The sequence below is a fragment of the Neopelma chrysocephalum genome, unplaced genomic scaffold, assembly GCF_003984885.1.
Source record: "Neopelma chrysocephalum unplaced genomic scaffold, ASM398488v2 Primary Assembly neopelma1_116, whole genome shotgun sequence".
Lineage (NCBI taxonomy): Eukaryota > Metazoa > Chordata > Aves > Passeriformes > Pipridae > Neopelma > Neopelma chrysocephalum.
The window spans coordinates 3,237,346-3,264,080 of NW_020897778.1; the positions used below are offsets into that span (position 1 = coordinate 3,237,346).

Here is a 26,735-nt window from a genome sequence, read left to right on the forward strand (position 1 = left end):
AGTTGAATTCAACCACTTCCTGGGGTTTGGCTGCTTGACAAAAGAATATAAATTCACCAATTCCTGCAATCCAAGGTGTGTATCCTAGAACTTCCCACACCATTCCTGACTAAGCCTGACATTCCACTCCTGGAGAAGGTGGCTGTTCCTGCAGTGGGTCAGAAATGCTGTTTTCCTTAAAGTTTTCTACAACAAGCTCCCACAGCTCTCCCAAAATTAAAATAACCTGGCTGGGACAGCTCAGTTAACATTTTTCAACCGTTACTAAATGTTTTCCTAATGCTTCTGTTGAAAGACATAATTTTAATTAAAAAAAATAAATCGTTAAGATTCTTAATATGCTACTATCTCTTAAGAGGTCTAGGTCAGAGCAAGTGGCAAACAAGAAAAACCTATATATTTACTGAAACTGTGTTACCTGGCTACAACATTTCTCATGTAAATGAAGCTCCTAAAAATATGATTATATATTTGAAGTGCTCCTTGAAATGTATTGTATAAAAAAGCAAAGTAATCCCATGAAATCAATCAGAAAAAGAAATAACACAACAGTTACCATAATATTTCTAAACACACATACACTCATCTACCACCAATCTCAAATAATCACCTGGACAAAACCTAAAGGACACAGGGAGGAAGGAGGGAGGAAGCAGCAAACTCCCTTCATCCTGGGAGCAAATCCAGCCAAGCACATTCCTAAGTGTACTTAGGAATTTAATGTCATTTGGGGAAGGTTTAAGTTTGCATAGGTACAGGGCTGGTATAAAATTAATGAGCTAATCACAAACCCAAGGCAATAAAAGTCTTTGGGGTGAGAGGGATCCCCAATTCCCGTTTCTGTGTGTGTTGGGGTGTGCAGGAGGAGGGTTATTAACACCCATCCAGGATGGCTGGAGGGCTCTGGCAGTGGGAAGTGCAGCAGTGAGCTGAGGCAGGTTAAACCTTCCCAGCACCCAGCTCAGCCTGCAAACACAGCTCAGCCCCCTAACAGCAAAAACCACAACAAAGCTGCCCAGTTTTCCATGGAGATGTGATTCCACACTCGTGGAGATGTGATTCCATACTCGTGGATCACTGGGAGGCTGCAGTGCCGGGAAAAGAATCTCTTTGAAGCTGCTCCCGGGATTGGAATGTGCCAAGGAAGACTGTCCCCTAATTCAGGCAGACAGGGGAGTAAGGACAGGACTTTAAACAATCCTGTGGTTCCGGTGGAATGTGAGATCCCGAAATTATGAGCGGCTCAAGTGTTTTTTAAATCAGATCTTTGAGGAATCGAACTGCAGGCGAGGGGGGCAGAGGACTGTGGAACCAGCAGGCAGCACATCCAACACTTGGGACCTTCCTCCTCTCCTGACTGCCCCTCGTGCAGGACCCCCCTGCCTTGGGCATTATTGATGTGCATCATTTGTGCTCACTGTGAGAAATCCCCCCCAAGACCCAAACCCATCCCCTGGCCACTGCTCTCACTGGGTGTCCCTGCTCACAAGGTTCCCCTCAACCCCACACCAACCCCTCTGCACTTCCCAGTAACTCATTTCAAAAGAAAAAAAAAAAACAAACTAAACAGCAGTTAATTATTTCTTTGCTCTCTGATTTTTTAATTTTTAAGACACCTTTCCGCTGTGTTTGATTTTATGTTTGTAGTCAATGACATTAAGTTATAGGGTGCACTGGTACAGTAGGACCTTGGTTGGGGTTTCCCAGCACCAACCCACACAAGTATAATTTAATTCTTCAACCACACCTATAAGAATGTTTTATAAGTTGGGGTTTTTTATAAGTAACCCCAATGGAACCGTTCACTACAAAATGAACTACTAGTGAAGTATTTACCACATATTGATCTTTAAGCAAAACCATTTGGCTCAGGAAGTTTAAATTAATTCTAACTGATGTTATTTAGGGTTTTTGTAGAAAATTTTTACAGGGAAAAAACCCATTCATTTATTCAACTACAAAACAGAAGAGCAGCTCTGTATATGCATTTTGGTTTTCAACTAAAAATAGCTGAAAATCACCCTTCCTAACAAAAAAACCTAGTTAAAAAGAACAGCAGCAACACATATCAGCCTATACAAATGATGTCATGTGAGTGCACGTGCAGCGAGGATCCCACAGGCAGAGCCCGGGCACCCACAGACATCACATTTTTGTCCTGTTTTTACAGTTCATTTCGGCATAAAGGGCCTCTAAACTGGTAAACAAAGCAAAAACCCGAGGGGTTGTTAAAAAGATAATCACATCCAGACTGTATCGAGGCAGAACTGGAATATTTGAACCCCCTTTGCTCGGTGCCATTCCTTGGAACAGGGAAGGAGAACATCCCTGGGAACGCTCCCACAGCACGGAGCAAAGCCCCTCCCACGGGGTCAGCTTTGCACGGTCAGCAAAACAGAAAGTAAAAGCAGCTTGGCACTCCCTCCTCTCCAGGGAGGGCTGACTCTCAGGCTGTTAGGTAGTCAGATAGGTTATTTTATAGCCAGCAAAGCCCCTGGGTAATAAAGAATGAGCACAACTGCCACGGGCAGCTTTGCAGGAAATCGTGTGAAACAATGACAGATGCTCCAGGATTGTTTCCAAACAAGAAAGGCAGGAAGAGCAGGGTGGCAGCTCAGGGGGGTTTTTGCCCCCCAACCACATTCCCTCACATGCTGACAGAAACTGTGCATAATAATTGTATTCTGAGGTTATGTGCACACACACACACAGCCTGTGAATGCAGAGCAGAATAATTCTGCCCAGAACCAAACAGTTTAACAAATATGTATTTCTATTGCCACTCTCAGAAACAGTTGGACAAGCCTTTCTCATTGAACAGGAATTACCTGACAAGCTGACTGTGAAGGAGAGCTCACAGGAGTGACAAAATTAAAGCTTTCATATAAAACTTCCCCAAAAAGTTTAAGTACTTTTCAAAAAAATACTCCGCCGCTTAAAATTCTAAATATCTCATAAGCCCTCAGTTGGGTTTAGTGTCCTTTACTCCCTTCTGAACACAGGACTTGCATCACCAACCAACTTCAGAGCTAGATTTTAACAGCAATTGGTTGCTCTAAGATGGAAAAATACACCAAGCAGGATCCTAAAGAAACAAATAATGCCCAGCTCCTCTAAACCAAACACTGAGTGGGTGCCTGATCGTGTCAGGCAGCCCCACAAGCAGCTACCTGCATGTTAAATCCCATAAATCCTATTCACTGCCCCCAAAAACAAGTTTCTCCAGACTCTCAACTACAACAAAAAAAAATTATCTGACAGGTTTTGGACCTGTGGCAGCGAGATGATTGTTCACCCAGGGTGTCAACGTGCTGCTTCTGGCAGGATGACACTGCTCTGGTTATTGTGCAGAGCCATCTGACTGTTTAACAAATATGTCTGAGTCTCTCCCATCTCCCGGTTGTGTGTATAACTAACCACAGCTTTGTCTTGCTTAATATATGTTGACATTTCCAGTGTAGTTGTTACTATAAACTGCTTTAATCTATTTATTTGCTTTAACGCGCTACCAACGCAGTACGTAAAAATTCACTGGGCTGGCTTTTATAGGCACCTTTGGAAAAAGTAATAATATTTAAAAGCCTAACAGTAAAAATCACATCAATAAAGTCACAGCTTAAGCGCTTTTCCAAACCAAGTAGTGGAATTTCAGTGCAGGAGCATCTGCAAAGTGTAAAGACAGGTGAAATTACTGCTGTAGGCACTTCAGGTGGGATTCTCATTGCTCATTAACACTTACAGAAAATATCACTATTTTTAAAAGACTTCGGGCCAGATTATTCCTTCCAATTATAAGCTTCTTCATTTAAAGAGTATTGCTTATCCCTCTTAAAAGGTATCTGAAATTTTGAACATGACTCAAGCAAAACAAAACCCCACCAAGGCAACACTTATCCCCAGATCTCTGCTGTGACAGGATAATGTACAAGGATTGACTAGTTTATTTTTCAACTCAAAGTAAATCATCTCCACTCATGCAAAACTGTCACTCAAAACCGGGCCATCAAATGGAGTTCTCTTTTTAGACTCTTGAACTGGTAATTTACATCCAAAATGAATCTTCAGAGATCATAAATGCTCCATAAAGGGAAAATGGAGATACAGCTGGAATTACCCCAGTGTGTGTGTGACAGGACTGGGAACATCCAGGGCTTTGTAAGGACAGTGGCCCTGAGAAAAATGAAGTACAACAGAAAATCCCGGTCCACTGCACCCTTTATTACATCAAATAGTCACTGCAACAGAGCAGAGATTTGGAATCATTAACAGTGTCAGTGTTATCTCCTGTAAATAAAATCACCGTGTGATGCACAGGGTGGGGGGAAGGATAATTAAACTCACTGGCTGGTAGAATTCCTTAATCAACTCTTCTACAGGATTTAATTCCTTCATTCAGAACAGCTTTTTCTGTGGTGACTTCCATCAGTGACACATTCATTTCTCTGCTCGTTTTTACCCTCCACACACGTGCTATAGGTCTGGGCTGAGCTGCACTACACAGCTCTGTGTGGGTAGTTCATTCAGTGCTCCAGCTTACTTTAATTAGTTCTTTTAATTCTCTCATTTATACAAACACTACAGCTACTTAAGTGCCTCTCCTGAGATCACTTACCCTGCTTTGATTCCTCCCCGGCATCCACACACAGCCCTTCACTTAACTTTGCATTTAAAAGAAACGTCACAATTGCTAAACCTGAATAATGAGAATGAGGAGGGGGGGGCAGGAAACAGCAAAATAATAAGTTTTAGTACTACTGTGATACTGGGAAAATATGAAAATTAGAATTCAAGGCAAAGAACTGCAATAGAAACTTCATAAGAGGCAGTGACTGGATGAGGGGAAAGAAAATTAACAGGGGGGGAGAAAATCCTAAAAAACCCTCACGAATGAAATTCAATACAAATAAACACAAAGAAACAGAGCAGGAGGAAAAAATAATAATTCCATAAAAAGGTAATTACATAGAAATAACTAAAAAATAACCACATAAAAATAATAATTCCATAAAAAGTCTTCATTGTGAAGGAGATGAACTGAGCAGGGAGAGAGCAGACGTGCTAAAATCAAAAGGATTGAGACCCAAAGGGACAGTTACATTCTCTCCTTCACACAGGAATAGGAGCCCAAACACTACACTAATAAACGAAAAAACTAAACCAAAAAACCCCAACCTTCTTCCACCCAGTGCAGAGATGAGCTATGGTATCAATTACCAACGAGTATTTGTGCAGGCTGAGGTTCTGTGTGGCTTCAAACTCAATTAAACACACAAAAGAAAAATTCATCAAGAGTTGTTAAACACAAAAATATGTCGAGTTGCATTGTCAGACCCAGCGGGGCGCTGACCAAGTGTACAGAGAAATAACTGTACCCTTGGCACGAGCTGAGAGTCCTCCCTGAGCTGCCCCACTTCTGACCACTGCTGGAGACAACTTGGATGGGAAGGGATAATTCAGGAGGAATCTCTGGGCCTGTTTCTTTGGAAGGAATTGGAAGCACATAATGGCAGCAGCTCCCTGAAGGGTCCAGGGTAACTGTTCCACTGCTTTTATCTCGCCTGGCTCACTGTCCAGCTGTCCAGAGCAGGCACAGTCTGATCCTCTTCAGGGAACATCTCCTCTCCTTCCTAAATTAAATCTTTTTCTAGGAATTGGGTGGGGCAGCAAATAATTTCACTGTGTGTCCCTGCTCTTCAAAACATCAGATACAAATGTGATTTTCAGCAGCATGCAGACGTGCTCCCAAATCAGCTGAAAACCAGGAAAAGGAGAATTCTGTACATCAGATACCCAGTGCCATGTTTTAGACTGTTGGATCCTTCAACAAGGGAAAAAAAAAAAAAGGAAGATATTTTAATGTTCTTCCTTCAGCTTTCCAGTCAGCAGATGGAAATTATATAATTAGATGTACTGACATCATCATCCAAAAAACACTTGCAGTCCCCCGTGTCTTTAACAGCTGGTAACATGAAGAGATTAAAGAGAGATGAGATCCCTCAAAGTAATTTCTGCAGCTTGCTTTGCTCAGGAGACAGAAAATCCCCCTGGCTGGTGGGAAACTCAACCTGCTCCTGAATTACCACCTTGTCCGGCAAGGTTCTGCTCCTCCCAGCCCTGCCATGCTTTGGAATTCCGTGAATCCTTCACACAGGAACCCACAGCTCCCACTTCTCATGGAATGACTTCCCCCTTCCCCTCTCCCAGGAGGAAACTCCAAAGGAAGAGTTGTCACCGTGACATTCAAACTGACAGAGGACAACAATCAGGGAGGGCAAGTGCTCTCCACACAAGTTTCAGTTTTCCCCAGTATTCCTGTGTCTGGCAGTGCAGTGCTGCACATAAATACAGCCATCATCACACAGTGCACCCCAAAACACTGCTTTTCACTCCAAATCTGGGCTCAGAAATCCACAAAGAACTTGAACAAAAGGCAAAAAGAAAGGGTGGAGGGAAAAGGGGGAAGAGTCTGGTCATGCAGGAAGAAAACATCTTGCAAGCCCCACACAGAAGCGACCCACAGAGACATTCCTAAATCCAGTGGTGCAGGAGGAACTGGTGTTGGGTTTTTTCTTATAGATCACCAAGGATCAAAAGGAATGATCTGAGATCACAGGATCCTTCATCTGCAGAGATGAACCCTGACCAAAATCCTGACTGAGGGAACTCCTCACGCCCCCACTTTCAGGATTTACAGAGCTTTTCTCCTGTGGAATGCAAACTCTTTGGAACACACCTAAGCTAGTGCAGAAGTAGTGCCTGAAATCCTGAAGAGCAGCCTCCACATCCAAGAGTTCCAACAGCAGGTCTGCAGAGGTGTAATTAGAGCAAAGAGTCTGGAGCACACATTTCCCACAGAGGAAAGCCATGGTTTGATCCCTGCTGCATCCCAAGGCCTGATGGCAGCAGATGGCAGCAGCAAGCACAGCACTGGGAAACTTCAGTTTGGGAGACTGTTTTTCTGGGCATCTGGAAAAAAAGGCCTGTTCCTTGGGAATTACTCACTTGCTCAATTGCTTTGTTATCAGGGTAAGGTGTAGAGAGACCAAACACAGCCTGATTTATTACAGGTATTTTTATGTTCACTGGATTTCCAGAAACACAACTTGACACAGATCCCCTGTCTGCCAAGAACAGTGTGAACCAGAGGACCTGACTCCAAACAAGTGGGTCTATCCCACCCCGAGGGAATTCAGTCAGCTCAGACCCACACACTGCAAGAGAATCCAGCTTTTGTTTTTAAAATATGATCCAGTGTTTGCTCACTTGTCCAGGACTTCTCAACTTCTGAAGTGCACACACTCAGAACATACAAAACGTCACTTCTTTGCCAAACTAAGAGCACTTGGAAGTTGCCCAGGGCTTGGGATTGAGGAAGGACCTGCTCCACACGTGCTCTCTGTGCTGCCTCGGGCTCAGACCACACATAACTTGCGAGATTCAGGCTGAAGGTACAAGGTGTGCTCTCTCTGAGCAGGAGAAGCTTTTTCCTGAGGGTTTGCCCTCAAAGGGCAAAGTCCTTCGACAATTCCCCCCCAAAATCTCCATTTTTGGGAGGTATGCAGGCAGCTGATCACACACCTGCTGCCAGAACCTCTCCCCCCCTCCCCATCCTGCCCCACTCTTGTCCACGAAAAAGCTGATTTTAATTAGATGAGATTTTTCAAAGAGGAAAATTGAAAGCCCAGTCACCAGTCAGTACTTCTTGCTACAACACACTCAGAGAGAGCAGCCAAGAATAACAACCAGTGGCTTCTTGCTGCACTTCCCTGACCCAACTGCACCGTTTGTAGCACCAAACGTGGTGCTGGGAGTGCAGCTCCTCCCGCCCGAGACAGCTTTAAAAATAAATAGTGCTGAGTTCAGAGCAGAGTTTGGTTACAGGGACCACATAGGAGGAAAGAACAAGCCCTCAGAGGCAAACAGGAGGGAGAAAGGTGGGAAAAAGGAACCCAAAAACCTGAGGGAGCATCACTTCTGTCCTTCCGCTGGAGCCACGCTGCCGAATTTCGCTTTCCTCAGTAAATTGAAGCCAGGAGAGTTCACTAATGATGATGTATTTTCAAGGTGTACCTGCTCTGTGATTGCTGCACATCAGTCCCTCATTTTAGCCTGGCAAAGGAAGGCCCACAGTTCTCTGCTCATTGTGCAGATGGGGGTTTGTTTGTGTTACTGGGCCCACCCAGAAGAATTGGTCTACACGGCCTTATTTAGATTATATATGATACATCCAGTGCTCATTCAAGTTTGTTATCTTCTAAACCAGCAGCAAATTTATACCAAAGACAAGCTACTTTAAAACTGCCTTATTATCCTGAATCTGACAAGTTAATAAGACACTAAAAGCATTCACAAGACTAATTCAGCTTTCTCTTCAGCTTTATAAATGGTTCCAGACAATTACCTTTTAAAAATAAGCATTTCCATAATTTTTTGCTATAGCAGTCACAAAACAGTCCATTTATATCACAAAGTCTGGTGATTAATTCTTAAACAAGGGCCCTGGTTGCACAACACCAACGGCTCCTGTGGTGCTGCACAAAGATCACAGTATTTGGCAGTGGTTTAAACTATTTGTTCCACCCCCTGCCATGGGCAGGAACACATCCCACCAGCCCAGGTTACTCCAACCCGGCCTTGGACACTTCCAGGGATCCAGGGGCAGCCACAGCTTCTCTGGGCAACCTGTGCCATGGCCTCCTCACCCTCACAGCCAACAATTTCTTCCCAATATCTAATTTAAACCTACTCTCTTTCAGTTTAAAACCATCCCCCCCTGCCCTGTCACCATTTTAGTCCGAGTCTTCAGAAAATAAGGGTTAGCAAAAATTTTTAAGGGAACATAACTCTCAGGAAACAGAGTTCGAGAATAAATAACCTCCATAACTCTGTTCTGAAACAAAGCTTTATTTCAAGATCAAGTTATTTTAAAGAGGTGTAAAAGTGTCAGAAAAAACAATGCAGTCGATATTATTCAATGGAATTGCTTTCAACTGAAGTTTTCTATTTTTGGAGAGAGACAAGAATGTTTTGGCTTTAGGCACTGGGTTTTATTTATTAATACGAGGAAGTGTATTTACTTCTGAATTGGACTGAAAACAAACCCTGCAGTGCCACTGTTTTTGCAGAACTTCGAGGAGCTTGCAGGGATTTTAAATCACTTCAAGGACCAAATCCAGGCTGACTTTCAGACCCCCAAGGTTCTGTGGGGAGGTTCCTGCAGCTGCACCTACAACTGGAGCTGCGACAGATTTCAGTGTTCCAAACCAAGGCCCTCGAAATATCAGCAGAAGCCCTTCAGTCAATCCATCACTGATACAGTAAGTGACAACACTTGTGTTTGGCAGACAGTGCAACTGGGAGCCCTGACAAATCTCATTAGCAGCACATCAGGGGCACTTAGTTTATCCTTTCCATACAGTGCCAGCAGTGAGGGTGTAAGGAGAAAAGGAGCTTAAACATTAGTGGGTCTGCACTAATTGGTCACCAAGTCCTGATTAAGCCAAGGCTTCATATAGAATTATTGAAGTTCAAGTATCCCACACAGAAGTGTATCCAAAAACACTTAATGAAGATACCAAATAGCTTCTGAACTACACAAATCAGGCATGAAAAATAACAGAAATAGAAATAGGTAACTCTGATTTTCTTGAACTACCTGCTTTTTGTACACTCCTAGTCCAAAATATTCCAATCATTTAAATAACAACGTTTTTTAAAAGTTACAAAACCGTGAAAAATAATCTCTCAATTGCATGAAATAATGTAAATATTTGGAATATATGTAGACGTTCCAGTAACCTCATATATATAAATATTTGTAAGATAAACAATGATGCCCAGAAATAATAACTGCAAGAGAAGGTTTTACAACATCCAGAAGTTAAAGATGACTAGATCAGCTTTATATATTTGTTCACTTACATTAATTAAATCAGTAAAAAAGATCTTTAACTTTGATATTCTAGAGATAACTCTTCTGCATTATAAACTGGAATCCACAAAAGCATATGCCACCATATCCCCCCAAATGGTAAAAGGGGAAACACAAGGGAATATATATCCCAATACTCATATCCTGTATATCCTGGCTTCCTCAGAACCCTACGAGGGGATGGTACTTATAAACACACACTGAAAATAGATGGATTCGGAGTCTTTCAGAAGGAAAAAGGTTTTGGAGTGGGCAGCTCACCAAAAGCCAACTGCTGCAAGCCCTGTGAGAGCACCTTGGATGTCAGGACTGGCTCCAGCACAGCTCAGGAATACTGGGAACCATAAGAGGCACAAGGGAATTGTTCTTTCCCAGGACAGGAGGGGATAAGGATTGTGGTAAGAACTCCTTTCCCAGCGGTGGGTGTTGGTCAGCAGTGCCTGTCTCCTGTGCTGGGGCTCCAGGGGACACAAACACCCGGGGATTCACAGAATCACAGAATCAGCTGGGTTGGAAGGGACCTCTGAGATCATCAAGTCCAACCCTTGATCCACTACTGCTGTGGTTCCCAGCCCATGGCACTGATGCCACATCCAGTCTCTTTTTAAAAACCTCCAGGGACAGAGAATCCACCACTTCCCTGGGCAGCCCATTCCAATGGCTGATCACCCTCTCTGGAAAGAAATTCTTTCTAATATCCAACCTAAACCTCCCCTGGCACAACTTGAGACTGAGCCCTCTTGTCTTGATTACAAACACCCTGGGACAAAACCGCCACGCCAGGTCACGCTGTGAGTGCCAACCCTGCCCACGCTGGGAATTCCTGCATGGAATGAGAGTCCCAGGGTCTGTCAGGGACACACAGGCAGTGCAAATGCCAGCACCACTCACACCAACAGCAGTGGGATATCGCTGCACCCACGCAAGAGGGTCCCTGCAGGAACAGCCCCTCTGTTATCAACGCTGGGGGAGAAGCAATTCCTGACTTACTCCTACCACCCAAACACCCCCTCAGATGGGCTGAAGGACCCCCAGCACCTCCCCAGCACCCCCGGGCTTTACCTGGGCTGCCTGGCCCGGGTGATGCTCCCTGCAAACAGCTGGATGAGACACTGCACAGCTCCTGAACCAGCTGAGCTGGGGACACAGCACAGAGGAGCAGGGCTCCAGTGACACCTCACCCCATGCAGGAGCCCTGCTATTGTTCCCAGGACTTTATCCTGATGGCCAAGGGGCAAGGAAGCTGAAGACTTCATGCCTGGGGTGGCTTTGCCCTGCCTTTGTAAAGCCTTTCCCCCGGGAAGGCAGATGAAGGGCCGGGCCCCGGGTGGGAGCTGCAGGATCAGGGTCCTGTTCCCGAGGGGCTGCACAAACCCCACTGAAATCCCACTGGTGTCCCAAAGCACTGCAAACTGGGGCAGAGTGTGACACACTGAACACTGCCAGTGTGCTCCCCTCACCAGCTCTGACAAAATGCTGCTTTATTACTTTCATTACTGAATAAAAAAAACAATAAAAAGACAATTGAGTACCAAATACCCCTTAATTTATAGCTTATCTAGACAGTTGCTTTGGTGATAAAGCACAGGAACGTTACTATTTTCAGCCCCAAATGCTTTTTTTCCTGCACAGTTTTTTTGCTAACGTTTTCCAGCAAGGTTTTTTACGTATGAGATTCTTGCAATATGACACAGACAAACAAAATAATCCAAGACTACCAGCAGCATATGTAACAATAGTAAATAAAACTGTAATGCCTTTTCCCAAACCACCTTAACAGCAGCCTCAGGTAACCCATAGTTGTTAATAATGTTTTGCTGTTTTTTCTATAAAACATAAAAATACATTATATTGATTAATGACAATAGATTAATATACTTGAATAAAATTGTATTAAAGTACTTTAAAATAACTGAACATAAGCATGCTGATATTAATGACACTTTGATATCACCTTGATATATTTTCAGCTTTTGCTGGAAAATGCATATAAAAAGCCCTTATTTTATAATCTGTATTTCAATACTATTCCTTCTGCTAAAAGACCATATTCCAGTGGGTTCACTACCCAAGATTTCATAGAAGGCAAGAGTTAATTCAGCTTTAGCACACACAAGATTACCAATTAAAATAACACCAACCAACCACAGATATAACACAGCAGCTTGGTGTATTGGTTTTACTGAAACCATAAGTAATCCTCAGAAGAAACTCAGCAAAGATGAACAGAACATTTCAGAACTTAAACCTCAAAAATATGAAAATATTTCTCTGGGAACTAAGCCTCTTAAACTGAAATAGAAAAGCTTATTTTTACAGGGGTAGGAAGAATTATTGGAAAATACAGAATATTTCTTATTACTCAGTATTTTTATCATATTTATTTTGACAAGTCAAGAATAAGAACACATTATTTAAAATTGAGTCAGATTGATTGTTATTATTTTCCTTCCTAGTCTTTCCTCATTTATAATGCTGTTGACAACACTGTAAATAAATATTTCTACAGCATCACTATGCACCATTTTCAAGCAATGTATTTGACCACATTACTGATTTTTTTTTAAACATGGTAAAATAGAAGCACACAAACATGCAGAATTAAAATCATTTAGGTGACTTCTTTTTCTCGAAGTCAAAGAAATAAAAACCTCGCTGCACCACACTCTGTGTGCACAATCAGTTACCATTTCTCAGCTGAGGAACTCAAATCTCAATAAAAAAATCAAATAGATCACTTCAACTCGTTTCACCATGTCACCATTTAATGAAACACCTACACACCATTTGCCAAAAGGAATTATCTGTGCTCTGCCATGTGCCAGGAGCAAAGCTCCCCGTGGGATTCCAAACAAGACTGGTTCCCAACTGCCCCTGGAACAGCTGATGGAACTTTTTCTTTTGGAAGAGGGGATGACCCATAAATTATCCAAGCTACGAAAAGCAACAGTTATTTTTTCAGGTGCTCTTTGCATTTAAGTAAATTAAAACCAGCTTAAATTATTTTAAGTTCCTCATAGAGTTTGAACTCTGTTGAACCAAACTGATTTTCCCCACAATTTCCTACGCAGCAAGAAAACAATCACAGAAGTCATTAACAAATACTCTCACATAAGGTGATCATAATTTTTTTTCAATAAGATGTTTTAACATTTTATTGTGGTGCTTTCCAAAACAAACAAACCAACCCTGTACAAAACTTGGACAGGGATTCTGAATAGACTGTGAGGAAGAATTTTCACCCCACAGTGGAAGGCACTATCAATGCCTCGGATCAGACGAGTTCTGTGAACTCCAAACTTAAAGATTTCCTTTGGGAAGTTGTGTAGAAAAATAATCAAGTTTGCCATTTTCCCTTGGTAGTGTGGAAGTTATTAGACACACACTGCTGTAGTACAGACAATAAAACATGCAGAGTTGTTTAGGAAGTGACACATGATATTAAAGATACTCGGGAAAGAAAACCCACAAGTTCTGCACTACATTTCCTGTCAAAAGGGTCTGGTCTGCCCTGTAAAGAAAACAAAACACAACCAGAGAAGGATCTGCCTGGAGCTCCCTGGGCTGTCCCCTCCCTGCTCCTGGCAGGGCAGGGAGCTCATCCTGCAGCCAGATCCCGGGAAGGCAGGCCAGGCCCTCTGCTTTCTGAGGCTCCTCTCTCATCTCAGAAGTAGGTCAGGGCCACTGCCATGCTCCACTTCACCCTTGACTTCATTCTGAAATCACAGACCTGCCGCCCTTCCCCTCCAATGCCATTCACAGAACCCACGGGCCCTGAAGGGATTCACTCCCTGAATTTACTCCTTTGGGGTTTAACTCCTTCCCTGGTCACTGACACCCAGGCCCAGACTCCTCAGTGTGTTCCTGAAATGAAGTCAGTGCCTCTGGATGCTGGAGATTTGAGAGGACTAACTCTGCCACAAGTATAAAAGCACAGTTCTTCGTTTTAATAGTTCTATTTCTTTGCCAGAAGCAAACCTGCTGCTTTTCACCATTCCAGGGGGTACATATCCATGTGGATCTATCTCCTTCCACACTCAGGGCATTTTCAACAGGCATTACCTGCCCCCACTCTTCAATCTGACCACTGGACACACATGCAGCTTATTTCTAGTGTTTCATATATTAGCAAGACTTTGAATAATATTTTTTTAAAATACCACTTTTTTGGTTATGAAGGCATTACCCACAGTGCTGAAGCACCTACACACTCTCAGCTGGCCCCTTCTTCCTGCCACTGCTCCTGCTTGCTTTGTCTGGAACAAGAGGCTGCTTAGAGCAAGAGTTTCACAAAGAATTTATCTGGAATTAGCAGGAATCAATTTGTGTGAAGATAGCTTTTTGTGCTGTACTGAGAAAGAAAGCTTAAAAGATTAAATAAAAGGTGTCTGGACAGATTAGTCCCCAAAGCCTCCCACTACTTGCTGCTGCTGCCTGCAGGTGACTCTACTGTCCACTTTTGCAGTCTGGACTACCATATTCCAGCAAGATTAGTTAATTCCAATGATATATTTATAGCAGAAAAGTTAACAACCTGAAACAACACACAACCTACTTCAAATTAGGCCATAACTATGATCGCTGAATAAGTGCTTTTGAAATGGTGCATATCCAGAGGATCTACAGCGACAAGCACTTTATGAAAAAAAACCAGAGAAACCAAACAAACATTATCTTCTTCAGATCAAGAGTCTACCCTTCAACCCTAAAATCCTCAAGGCCAGTTTTATACATGGAATGCTTCAGACACAGATTGAGCTTAACATGAACTCAGGTTTTGTAGCATCTTGCAGACCAGATATCTTTCTGTGCCTACTGAACATCCACTTACAAATGCAATCCTGCCCTGCAGATCCCCACACTGGGTGAGCAATTCAGTGTCACACACACGTAAATCAGACACAGGAGCTCCTAATCTGCCAGAATTCCAAGGACACGACACCCTCCATGCCAGTGCTGCTGCTGGTTTGGACAGACATCATCTCCTGCATCACGTGCCTCGATTCTTACATTGATCCCCAGCAGGAACAGAGAGGAGGAGACTCACAAGTACATTTAATCTGAGCGCTCAGGCTGCAGTGACGTGGGTAAAACAAACAGCTTTAGCTGAAAGGAGCTGCCTTCCCCGTTCCAGAAGCTGGAAGTGACCACTTCTTACGTCACTTAAGGGAATTAATGTTCCAGAAAATTAAGCTCGATGCTGGTGTGACCAGAAAAGCAGCAGGGAAAACACGAGGGAGGAAGGTGGTTACGCACAGCCAGGACAGGGGAAGGTGCAGAGGAACCTGGACCTTTCCATGGCTCCTTGCCATCGGATCAATGTGAAATCAGAGGTTACACACACACAGTGTCAGCCACAAAGCAAACGGCAGAACAAGAGACGCCCCCCTGCCAAGTTAACGCTTTCTGGTTGGAGAAAGGAGGCGGATCCGTGTGTAATTACTGCATTCTCTCAGAAACAACTGCTGCTCCTGAGCACCTGGTTTGCACAAGATCTGTTACAGAACGGAGCCAACGGATTGTAGCATTGTACTGTAACATTGCTGTAGTTAAACAGAGGAAAAATCACGTGTGATGTGCAGAATGATTTCCACCAGCACCTACACTGCCACCAGACACATTGCTGTGACTGCAGCCAGGCTGGATGGAGAAGTTGCCACCCCACTTCATCTCCACTGCTCATTACCTTCAAATCTCCCAGCATAGCTGCCTGTTTAGTCACTTCCTAACCCAGTTCTGTCAAAATGATTCCCGTTAGAAAATCTGTGTTTCAGCTTAACTCAGATTATTTTTGACAGAACTTGTTTAGCGGATGACTATAAATGCAAGTACCAGAAGATCTGAGAACATTGTAACCTTTAGAGCTGGGAGAGGAAACAGCAGCGAGTGTGGAGCCAGAGATCCCTGTTCCATGGGTCTGTGGCTGTGGGAGAAGGGCATTAATCACTCCTATAGGTCTGATTTGGCAGCTGCCTGAGCACTGGAAGCTGTGTATCAAGGCTGGCATCTCTAAAGGAAATAAATCAGTAAATCTATGGACTGCTTATTTTACTGCTTAAAATGCCAGGTTGGGGTTTAGTGCCCAGAAATTCAAATAATTCGTTACAACTACCTGCAGTTCTGTTGTATAATGAGAGGAACAGGCAGATGCTGCTCAAAAGATATTAATAAATGTGACATTTCTGTGGAGTTAATGGATAAATACCAACCTCGCCCTCGCATCTTAAATTATCATAACAAGGGCTGAAAACCTACTTAATTGCTTTCTATGTTTGACTGATGGGAACACATAGTGTCTGTGATTTTACTTGTTACACAGTAAAAGAAGTGGAAACCAAAATGCAGCAGCATCAAATTACCATCATGCAGGATAAAACACTGACATGAGCAGGACCTGACACAGAGATCTCCTTACCTTTTGTTAACAGGCTTCTCATCCTTGTCATAGGGTCTGATGAACCATTTTCCAATTCTTACGAAGTTTTTATCCATCAGGCATCTAGAAAACAATTACAGCAGCAATTACTGGTTACATCTTGAGGTGTCATTAAAAGCAGTCTCTGAAGACAGTGAATCTAAGGGATTAGGCAGCTGAATTTCCATCATATCGAAATCAACTCAGTATTTTTTGGGTTTCACAGAACTTTGTCACTTTCTGTTTTCCCACAGAAGTCACAGAGAATCCCTGTCCCATCTCACGATGCTGAACTTCACATCTGGATTCTCCCCTCATCTCTGCCACAACCTTTTCTGCTCGGTGCTGCTTTTTCTGCTGAATGATCCATCATCCTATTTTTCACACTCCTCTTCCTCAACAAAGGCCATTCATTAGTCCTGATTCTTTTCTATTCAGCCTTCCTCTCAGACTCCACGATAAAGGACATGCACTCCTGTATTTCTGGCATGTCAGTGGTGTAATATAGTACAGGAATGACAGGAAATTGCATTAAGCAAATATTAACAATGAACCATTTTTCCTTCACGTGATCCACAGCACGATTTCAGGTGCTGAAACTTCCCTAATTACTGTTCCCTCTGTCAGAAAACCTCCCTCCAACAAACACACTCCCACATCACCGAATCAGAGCGATAAGTCACCATTTTCTGTGATCCCTTTAAAACTTCACACTTTCCTCACAGAAACTACATATCCTGTGGCTCTAAAAAAACACCCAATGGAGAGGGTTCAAAGTGATCAATAACCAATTTAAATTGACAAGTTAGGAAGTGCCTGATGCCTTTCTTAAGTCCACCTGTGTAGATGAATCAGGCCAGCAATATGCCAACACTGAGTGTGCTCCATACATTAAACATGCAGTGGAACGTGGTGCCCGAGGGATCACATCCAGGAATTCATTACTAAGGAATATTTTTCAGTCAGGTACTAAATAATATGCTTCAAAAAGTCTGAAAAAACGGTCATTTGTTGCTACTGGTTTATAGACAAGCAGTAGACAAGCTTTACCCACACATTTCACAGCTATTCAGTATTTTTTTATTTAAAAGAAAGAACTGTATTTTTCCACTTTTCAAAGTTTTCCAATAGTTTGTTCCTATAGCAGCTGCTAGAGACTGGGCAAAACGAAAAAAAATCAAAAATCACATGAAACATCCTGGGAAAGTACTTTCTTTAAAGTTTAGAAAAACTGTGTGATATACACTTCAAAAGCACACCTAGAAGACACAGAGGGGAAATGGATGACTGACAATGTAGATACTAATATGCTCCTGATTCTTCTGTATAAACTTGGCAGGGTTTTCCAAAGTTAAAACTGAAGAAAATTCTAACAGCATGTTCTCAATTAAAGCAAAAAGAATCCAGTTCAGCCGAATATACCAATATCTTAAACTGAATATAAAAGCTGAGCCAGCAGAGAGACATTGGTAGAGAGTAAAAAAAAAAAAAAGAGCTTCAGTAACTGTTTCCCTAGGAAATATTTGCTATCAGAGAGTCTGTCAGTGCCAGCGTGTTTTATACAAACAAAAGGAAGCCTGTGAAGTTTACATCAGATCCCTAAAGAAAATAATCTGTAGTAGCAAAAACTATAATAAACTCTCCCCCATCACACACTCACTTCCACGGCCACATCGTTGTGTCTCACCACAGCAGGTTTAACTGCCTCAAACTAATGCTGTTTTCCCAGGGAAAAAAAAAAAGTCTTCATGGGTAGATTTGGCCTTAAAAATCAGTCAACCCTCCACACTAAACTAAATCACGGGTTATTTAAGGAATAATCCCCTATAAAACGGGAGCCCTGAGTGCAGCAGCACGGCTCTGGGATCCGGCCGGGCGAGCAGGTAATGACAGCACCGGGTTATTTTTGCTGCCTAAGCACTCAAGGTAACTATCCTTTCACACTCGGCTGCAACAATGGACTTGTGTAAAAAAAAAAAAACACCCAAAAACCAGGTCATGGAAAGCAGTTATTTAATGATCTGAAATAGGGAGATGAAACACTCCTCCCGCAGCACTGCAGCTGTCCCGGCACTTCAGTGGAGCTTGACCTCTTGTATTTCTGGGTTTTCCATGAAAAAAAAACCCAAAAACAAACGACCCGACAAGGGCACACTAATTATTATGAAACAGCACCGTAATATTTTGAGTACTCTTCCTTCAGCTCTTTTAACGTTTTCCAGATTGCCAATTAACATAACATGATCACTAACATGGGTACTGAGGGGGGGAAAAATAACACAAACAGTTGTGCAAACGTCCTTTTTCTTACATTTCCCAGGGTTAAGTTAAAGCAGAAGCTTCTCCTCCCTCCCTGCCCCGCGTTGTCCCTTCAGGTCCCTCACGGCTCCTCCATGAGGGGCAGCTCCCCCCTCACGGCTCCTGCTCCCGACATTTCCTTCCCTCAGCCCTCGAGAACCCAAAACAACCCCAAACCCCCCCCCAAACCTCAGCCCTGTTGCTGCCTCAAATCGGAATTCCAGCCTTCTGCTTTACTAATCGAGCTTTTCCTAAAAACACAGGAGAGGATGGGTCTTTACAGCGCTAATTTGCTTTTTAGTAAAGCCCGTACACATATTGCTATTATTTTAAATGATTAAGATGTTAACTTCAGATTTGGTATAACAAGCAAACAAAGAAACAAACAGAGACAAAAAGTGAATAACCTGAGGTAAGTTCAGCCATGATACTGTAAAAAATGTCATCAGGAGAGTGGTGGGACACTCACGTCCAAGGGCGAGGGGCTGGGACTGTGGCACCAGTTGTATCAATTTATCGTGGCAAAAATCCACTTATCGTGACATGAATCATCTCAGGTTATCGTGACAGGAATTGTATCGGCTCATCGTGACAGGGATCACATCAGGTTATCAGGACATGAACTGAGGCTCTCAGCAAACACCTGAGGTGTGTTACCAGCTGATGCTGAGAAAAACAGAACAGTTCTGCTGCCTCTGCCAGCTGATTTCAGTGAGGTTATTTAAAATAAAACAATCAAAAATTTACTTCACAGGAGGTCCAAAGAATAAAAACAGCCACTGGGAGTGCACGTAACTGGGTACTATACATTAATAAACACACATCAAATCAATTTTCCCTTTTATCCTGCAAAGCTATAAAAGAACTAGTGAACATTCTAGACTTGGAATTTAATGTTTATACTTTTATTCACTCTAAGGGCTCTACACCTTTACAAAAATCCCCTAAAGAGACTGGTGGGATAGAAAATAGGAAATACAGCACCTAATCCTTGTATCTGTGGACATGGACCCTCAGACTTGCCCTGCTGGCAGACACACAGGGGACACCCTGAGGGGACAGTGACCCTGCTCGTGGGAACATCATACAAACCTCACCACTAACAAACCTACAGCAAAGCAGACAGGGCACTGAACGAGACAAGATCAAGGTATTTGCTCATTTTCTGAAAGAAAAAACAGCCAGTGCTGACTCCTGCAAAACTGCCGTGACACAAAGGTGTGTTGTATTTTGTAACACAGAGGTGCATTATATTTTAGGATTATTGTTATTATTAGGACTTCAGAAAGAGTGGGACTAGTCTAATGCAATTTAATTCTGAGGAGATATCCAAATTCCTAAGAACTAAGACACAGTAAAGGAAGGTCCTGATGGCCTGAAGAACTGCAGAAACAGGAAGAATAAAACTCTACAGTCCAAGATGACACGTCACACACTACAGGCCTAATAACAAGATAATCTTCAGTAAGCTTAAGAGTTGATAGCTGGATTAAGAAGAAAAAGCCATAAGTGTATTAACTAATCACAGAATAACTTTGCAGTCAAGTCATATATATGTATATATATATGATCAAGACAAAAGAATACATTAGGCCTTTCAGAACCAGGAACTGTTAAGCTTCACCTCAAATATTGTGCACAAATTTAATCAAATTGTGACATACATGTAACTAGGATGAATGGAAAAGGAGAGTTAAGAGCTTTTAAGATATGTATCAAGACATGTAACCTCAAAGGAGCTGAAGGTCAGATACAATTATTCTCTGTAAGCAACTCAGGAAGGTGAAAACTTTTCTATTTTGCTTTTGAAACAGCTCCCCAGTAAAACTCTGAGCAGAAATATATATCAACATTATCCTTTGTATGAGTGTTTAATTACTTGGCACAGCATTTAATAATAAATTACCAAAGTTAACGACTTACGAGATCCATCTTTACCCTGTTTTCTTGTACTAAGGTTCTACATTTAAAAAAGTGTGGTTTGAGATCAGTGTGACATAAATGCTCTCTGGGTCTCCCTGCATTATTTTAAGTATCAAAATAAAATATCTGAGAGCACTAGAGCTTTTCTTACCTTTCCAGAAGATTATGAATTGCTTTGAAGAGCAGGGTCCTACACTCATAGGAAAGTCCATTCTCCCAGAATCCTTCTTCCACCACTGCAAAAACATAAAACGTCAACATGCTCAGAACAGGGAAATGCAAACATTTATCCAACAGCTTTAACTTTCAACAGTAGTTTATTTCATTAAACTCTTTCAACTGTTACCTACACTGCCCGAATAGCTTTAATCTTTACTTGCTGCAGACACTGACTTTGAATTAAGAAAAAAATAAAACCCGCAACACAAAAGCATAAAAGCAAAGCCATTTGTTTGTAGCACTCAATATTCAAGTACAGGGGTGAGGAATTCGTGATCATTCTTTGCCACCACTGCTCGGAGCTCCTTTAAAACTTAACCACAGATGCAGACAATCGAGAAACAAAGTGAATCATTAAAGGTGTGAAATCAATTTACATAACTTAAACAACATTAAACAACTCCCCTGAACCTCTCACTGTCGCACTCAAGTGAAATTCCTCCACTGTACTGACTTAAACTATCGCAGATTTTGTGCCAAAATAAAAACTGTGCACTCGGTACCAAACTGCAGGGATTTTATTTTAGAGTTAAAACAAAAAAAATCTATTAAAAATAAGAAAATCTAATTATCTCTCATAGAGGAATGAACCAGTCACCTGAAGGACACACAAACCTCAGAAATATCTGCTGTCGTTACTCATGGATTTGGCTGCTAAAACTACCAAGAGTTGAGCTATTTCTGGTATGCCTGTACCAGATTCCAAATCTCATTCAGCCACAAGACGCAGAGTGAAAACAGATGATTAAATAACTTCGTCAAGGAGTAAGAATTTGTTAATTGTCTGAGCTCTGTCATTTCAACTTTACAGGAATAGTCGGCACATCTTTAGAAATGCAAACATAAAACTCGACTGCGTGTTAAGCGCTGAATACTTAACACCCCTCCCCGGCCGATCTGCGGGAGGAGACCTTCCAGCAGCACGTCTGTCGTGCAGAGATGATTATCTAAGGAGAGTTTACTCGACAGCCGCGTTTAAAGTCGAGCTTCCGAGGAGTCGGTGCTGCCTGGAAAATACTAATGTTGCCGGTGTTCAAAGCCCGGAGCCCAGCGCTGCTGTGCTGCTTCCCCAGGACCTGGAACTCGCCGAGCCTCAAACAAGAAAAGGCACATTTTGGCGTGTGCAGGGTTGTGATATGCTAATGTCGGTAACGGAGTCTCTCACCACGTACAGAATGGAAAAGGCAGGTTTTAGTCCCTAAATCACCTTATCGAACGGCACAGGACTGCCCCAGAAGAATGGAAAGACACGCTGGTGCCTCGGGGCACAGGCGGGAGCCAAAAACCCTTCCTTTGAAAGCACAGAATGCTCGAAACCCTCCCTGACACCGAGGGTGTAATGGGTCATGGCTATTTACTGCGCACAACTTCCCATGGCCTCGGGTTTGGGTTTAAACCTGTGTTCTTGAGAAACTCCGAGCCTCCCTGCACTATCAGAACTATTGATGTCTAAATTCTTCATAGCTCGGAACTGCTGGAGCCCGGGAAGCTGCCAGGCTGGCACAATATTGCACTTAAAAACTACACCATTCCCAAATACATCAACAGTTTTATTATATATATATGCGTGTGTGTATAATATATGAACGTATATACATATAATATATATGCATACATAATATATGCTTTTATTTATTTGGGAATTATGTAGGGTTTAGTTATATCTTAAGCTGTGCCAGGGGAGGTTTAGGTTGGATATTAGAAAGAAATTCTTTCCAGAGAGGGTAATCAGCCATTGGAATGGGCTGCCCAGGGAAATAGTGGATTCTCCATCCCTGGAGGTGTTTAAGGACAGACTGGATGTGGCATCAGTGCCATGGGCTGGGAACCACAGCGGGGTTGGATCAAGGGTTGGACTTGATGATCTCGGAGGTCTTTTCCAACCCGGTTGATTCTCTGATTCCATATGCAGTTTTTAAGTTACATATATCTATATATGTCTACATGCCTACATATACACATATATATATTATGAGAAAGATCACATCTGAGTTCAGCTCTATGAAAATTCCGTATTTAAATAAAAAATACCAAATTTTTAGCATGATGAAGTTGACAGAATCTTTAAAAGTCAAATGAAATTCGCTATTACACAGCCCTGAGCTCTCCTTGAGTTCCACCCTATCCCAGGGTGTCCTGCCAGTATTGTCCCTGCTTTAAGAAATTCCCGCCAAGTGGGAGAGACAAGCACCAATTCCATGATCTTGCAGGAGTTCCCCCCACCAGTTCTGGTGTTCCCAATCCTAACTCATTGCCCACTCCCAGGGATCACAGCAGCCTAACAGGACCCAGTTACAGAACATCATCATCATCTCTCAGAACTGTTTTCTGCAAGTGTAATTTTGCCAGTCCAGAAGGACTCAGATCAGACTGTGCTGCTTCACACCGTTTAAATCTACTATTCTGTAGAGTTGGAATAATTTTAATACCAAATTCTTTTGGTACTGGACATGCCCTGTGCTCTTTTTTTCCCTGCACAGCTCCTCTGGGATACCCCCCACAGCAGGGGGTGGTGAGACGGGAAAGCCCCACACATCCCAGCTGGAGGGGTGGGCTGAGGGAATGGAAACTGCACAGCTGCACTCACGGCTGCCCCACACTCAGCACAAGGAACAGCATTGAGGGATGTGGCCAAAATCCCAGGAAAAGCAGGAAAAAAGCCCCGTTAACCTCGCTGTGGAAGCCCTGGCGGCCGAGCCCGAGGGTCACGTCTGAGGATGAGATCAGACTGGCTGAGGAGCTGCAGGGCCGTGGGACAGGGAAAAGGGGAAACTCTGCAGTGGGATCATCCCTCAATATTCTAATTTTCCAAACTGGCTTTGGGATCGCTCAGCGCTCACCTAAATTATATATGAAATGAAAATAAAATTATTTCCCTATTAAATTTAACTCTAAGAATATCATAAGGCATTGCCATAACCATTTTCCTATAATAAATAATGCCTTTAATTCCCAGATATATTAATGCACTATACTTACTGTAATTACCTCTAATGCTTCTTTATCCTACTAAAAGAGTACCTCTCACAATTAAGAGCATGGACATGAGTCTGATGCAATAAAAATGAGGAGGAAAAATTAGAAGTGCAGCATTTCACTTCCTCTCTGCTCTTTGGCTTCCTGATCCAGACTCCGGAAGTGTTTAAATAACTGGAGCAGGTTTCAGCTTCAAGATGCACATGGTGACCAGTAACAAAACTTGGCAAAACACTAAAAATCAGATTACCCCTGTAAATTGCAAAGTTCCTGATGCAATGATTTTTAGAAGAGTATTTTAAACTCCACATAGCAGATTGAAGGCTAGGAAATAACTGCTGGTGTCTGTCTGTCTACACAATAATTTGTAATGCTTTTAACACTCGGCAGGTTGAACTCCAGCCCTCCTCAGCCTTCCCGTGCTGCCCAACAGCATTTCCAGGCACAGCCAACAGAAAAAAGGTGCTACATGGATTCCAAAACATGCCAAGCACCTCCATCCTGTCCCGAGGGTATTCCTGTTACTCCAGTTGAAATATTTCCTGTTCCTCCAGTTGAAATATTTCTCTTTAGACACAACAAATGTGACACTGTGCACCGGCAGCGAAAGGAGCTTCCAAAAAAAGAGAACTTCTGAGGGAAGGGTCACGCAAAGATTGAATCTTTCAGTAAGAGAAAGGATCACAGAGGCCATAACTCTGTTTTCCTCTGTGGAAGCCAGAGCAGGGACAGGAGTTTGGAGAGGCAGCACAGCAGATGAGACACACTGTGGGTCACAGCTCCCAGGAGCTGGGGAGACAAAGCCCTGGCTGAGCTGATCCCTGGCTGGCAGCAATCCTGTCCAGAGCAGGGGGTCACAGGGTGTCACACTGGGTGACCTCCTGGATCCATCCTGGGCCGTGTCATCTATCACCCCCTCAGCTCCCCCAGGGTTATACACACAGACACCTACAGCTCTGGGTGCATATATATTTATCTGGATATGCTGACTAACCTACCTAGGCCTGTGTCCACTCTGGAGCACTCCAGGATGGCAACTGGGAGTAGCATTTATTTTATTTAACAAGCAGCTCATCCCCTTCTCACTGTCCTGCAACCTTACCACCACATTCCTCACCAAAAGGAGCAACTACTATACGTGCTCTGTTATTTTTATAGTGAAATCACCTCCCAAAATAAACAATGAGTCTGTGAATATCGTCTCTAAAAATCTGAATTCTCGGGAAAAAATCAAGAGTAGCAGAAAATCCAAACCAAGAAAAAAATGTATTTGACACTTATCAAAATAGATGATAACCAAGGTGCTAAATCCCACTGCTGGTCTCCACCCAGAATGGGAATTAATCAACAGCCTTCACATGTAAAGTTTTTAGATGTTTATCATGATTTTGTTTTCACAGGTTCGAAGAGTGAATACAAGGTTTGTGCTGATTTTTAAGTTTATTCTTGGAAATGGGATGTTGAAAGAATTAAAGGCAACTACAATAATTTAGACTTACACTGGAAATTTATAATTTAAACATACATTAATGAGCAGCTCAGTTGGCTTGGGGTCTTTTTGATTTTCAAGTCAGAGATATTAGGGCCTTCAAAGTGTCCAATGATTTTTATGAAGCCAGCCATGTTCTCAAAAAAAAAAAAGAACCATTATAAAAATTTCAAGGAGAGAAGTCGCAGCAAAATATCAAAGCAAATACTTCAATAATTTTAGGTCTCCCAGCAGAGATACTGGAAAGATAATAAGATCTCTGTTCTGCTTCAGTGACCAAACTGACATATTTTACTTAAAAGAAATATGGGAAGGAAGGAGAGAAGGCAAGTTGAGGCTGCAGAGATAGTTATACCTTTAAGAAATCCAGCCACCCACATTTTAATAATTCAGGTCACCCTGCCTTGTGCAGTTTAAAAGCAGAATTAGTTTCAAAGAATACATATTTCCTCAGAGCTATGTTACATATTTCCTTTTAATGTATCATATTGCAGCAACAGCTGAAATGAACGTCTAGACATCAAAAACAAGGCTTTATTCCCACCTACTGCTTTTTTACCTCAGGCAGCAGAGCTAATGAAACCCATTATCCAGAACACTGCCCTCAGTTACCACATTGGCCACTGCAAACATGAAAAAACACTCTGGGACAGGACCAGTTATTCAGCCATTAAAATTACCCAAAATCAATTTCTTGCCGCCTGCTGCAGAACCGCTGATAGATGAAAGCAGGACACGTGGGACGAGGAGATTAGTGCCAGGGAGGATTACTGGGACAAACTGCTGGGGACAGGGAGCTCCTCAGGAGGCACGTTTGGCCTCCTCCTTCCCACAGAAACGTGAAGGATGTGGGGCTTTTTCCACTTTTTAAAAACACGAGGCCAAACAACCCTCCCGACAAAATCAGAAATTCGATCACTAAAAGCAAGCATTTAATTTTTCATTTGGGTTTTTATTAAGGTGCCCTTAAAGTGATATTTCAAAAGCCAAGCAGTGTTTTGAAGCATCATTTCTTCTTCTTCTAAAAAAAAATTGAGTTAAAGGAGTAACAACACAAAGCAATGGTACATTAATTCTGAAAAACTATATTATACCCATAAAAATCCAATTAAAGGCAACGCTATTGATCGATCATTGCTATCCTGCCATTGATCACCTTGTAAAACCTGCGTTGGAGTCATTAGTGATTAAATTGACTTATTACTAAATCAGATTCAACCCACTTAGAGATCTAATTTCCTTGTGCTGGTTATGATTGTAGGGAAATCGTGCTGCTCACTCGGCCGGGCCTGAGGATCCATCTCGGCTCTCTCCCCCAAGCCAAAATAACCAACACAGCAGAAATGCTCCCCAGAACGACCCCTTTGTGCTCATCTGTTTGCCAGCAGAGCTCAGGAGGGAATATGGACTGTACAGGCACAGAATGTGTCCAGTCCGGGTCCTGCCAAGGCATCCTCAGCAGCTCCCCTTCCAGGGAATGGGAA

At 42.7% G+C, this 26,735-nt stretch overlaps 1 protein-coding gene across 1 annotated transcript in view; it reads right to left on the bottom strand.

Moving 5' to 3' along the window:
• The window catches only part of MED13L (mediator complex subunit 13 like), a 179,660-nt gene that overhangs the window by 75,105 nt on the left and 77,820 nt on the right, over window positions 1-26,735 (bottom strand). Inside the window, exons 3-4 of the mRNA XM_027696888.1 lie at window positions 20,719-20,803; window positions 16,347-16,430 (exon numbers count right to left, since the gene is read on the bottom strand). Of these exons, the coding sequence (XP_027552689.1) occupies window positions 16,347-16,430; window positions 20,719-20,803 (169 nt within the window). The remainder of the gene's footprint in view (window positions 1-16,346; window positions 16,431-20,718; window positions 20,804-26,735) is intronic.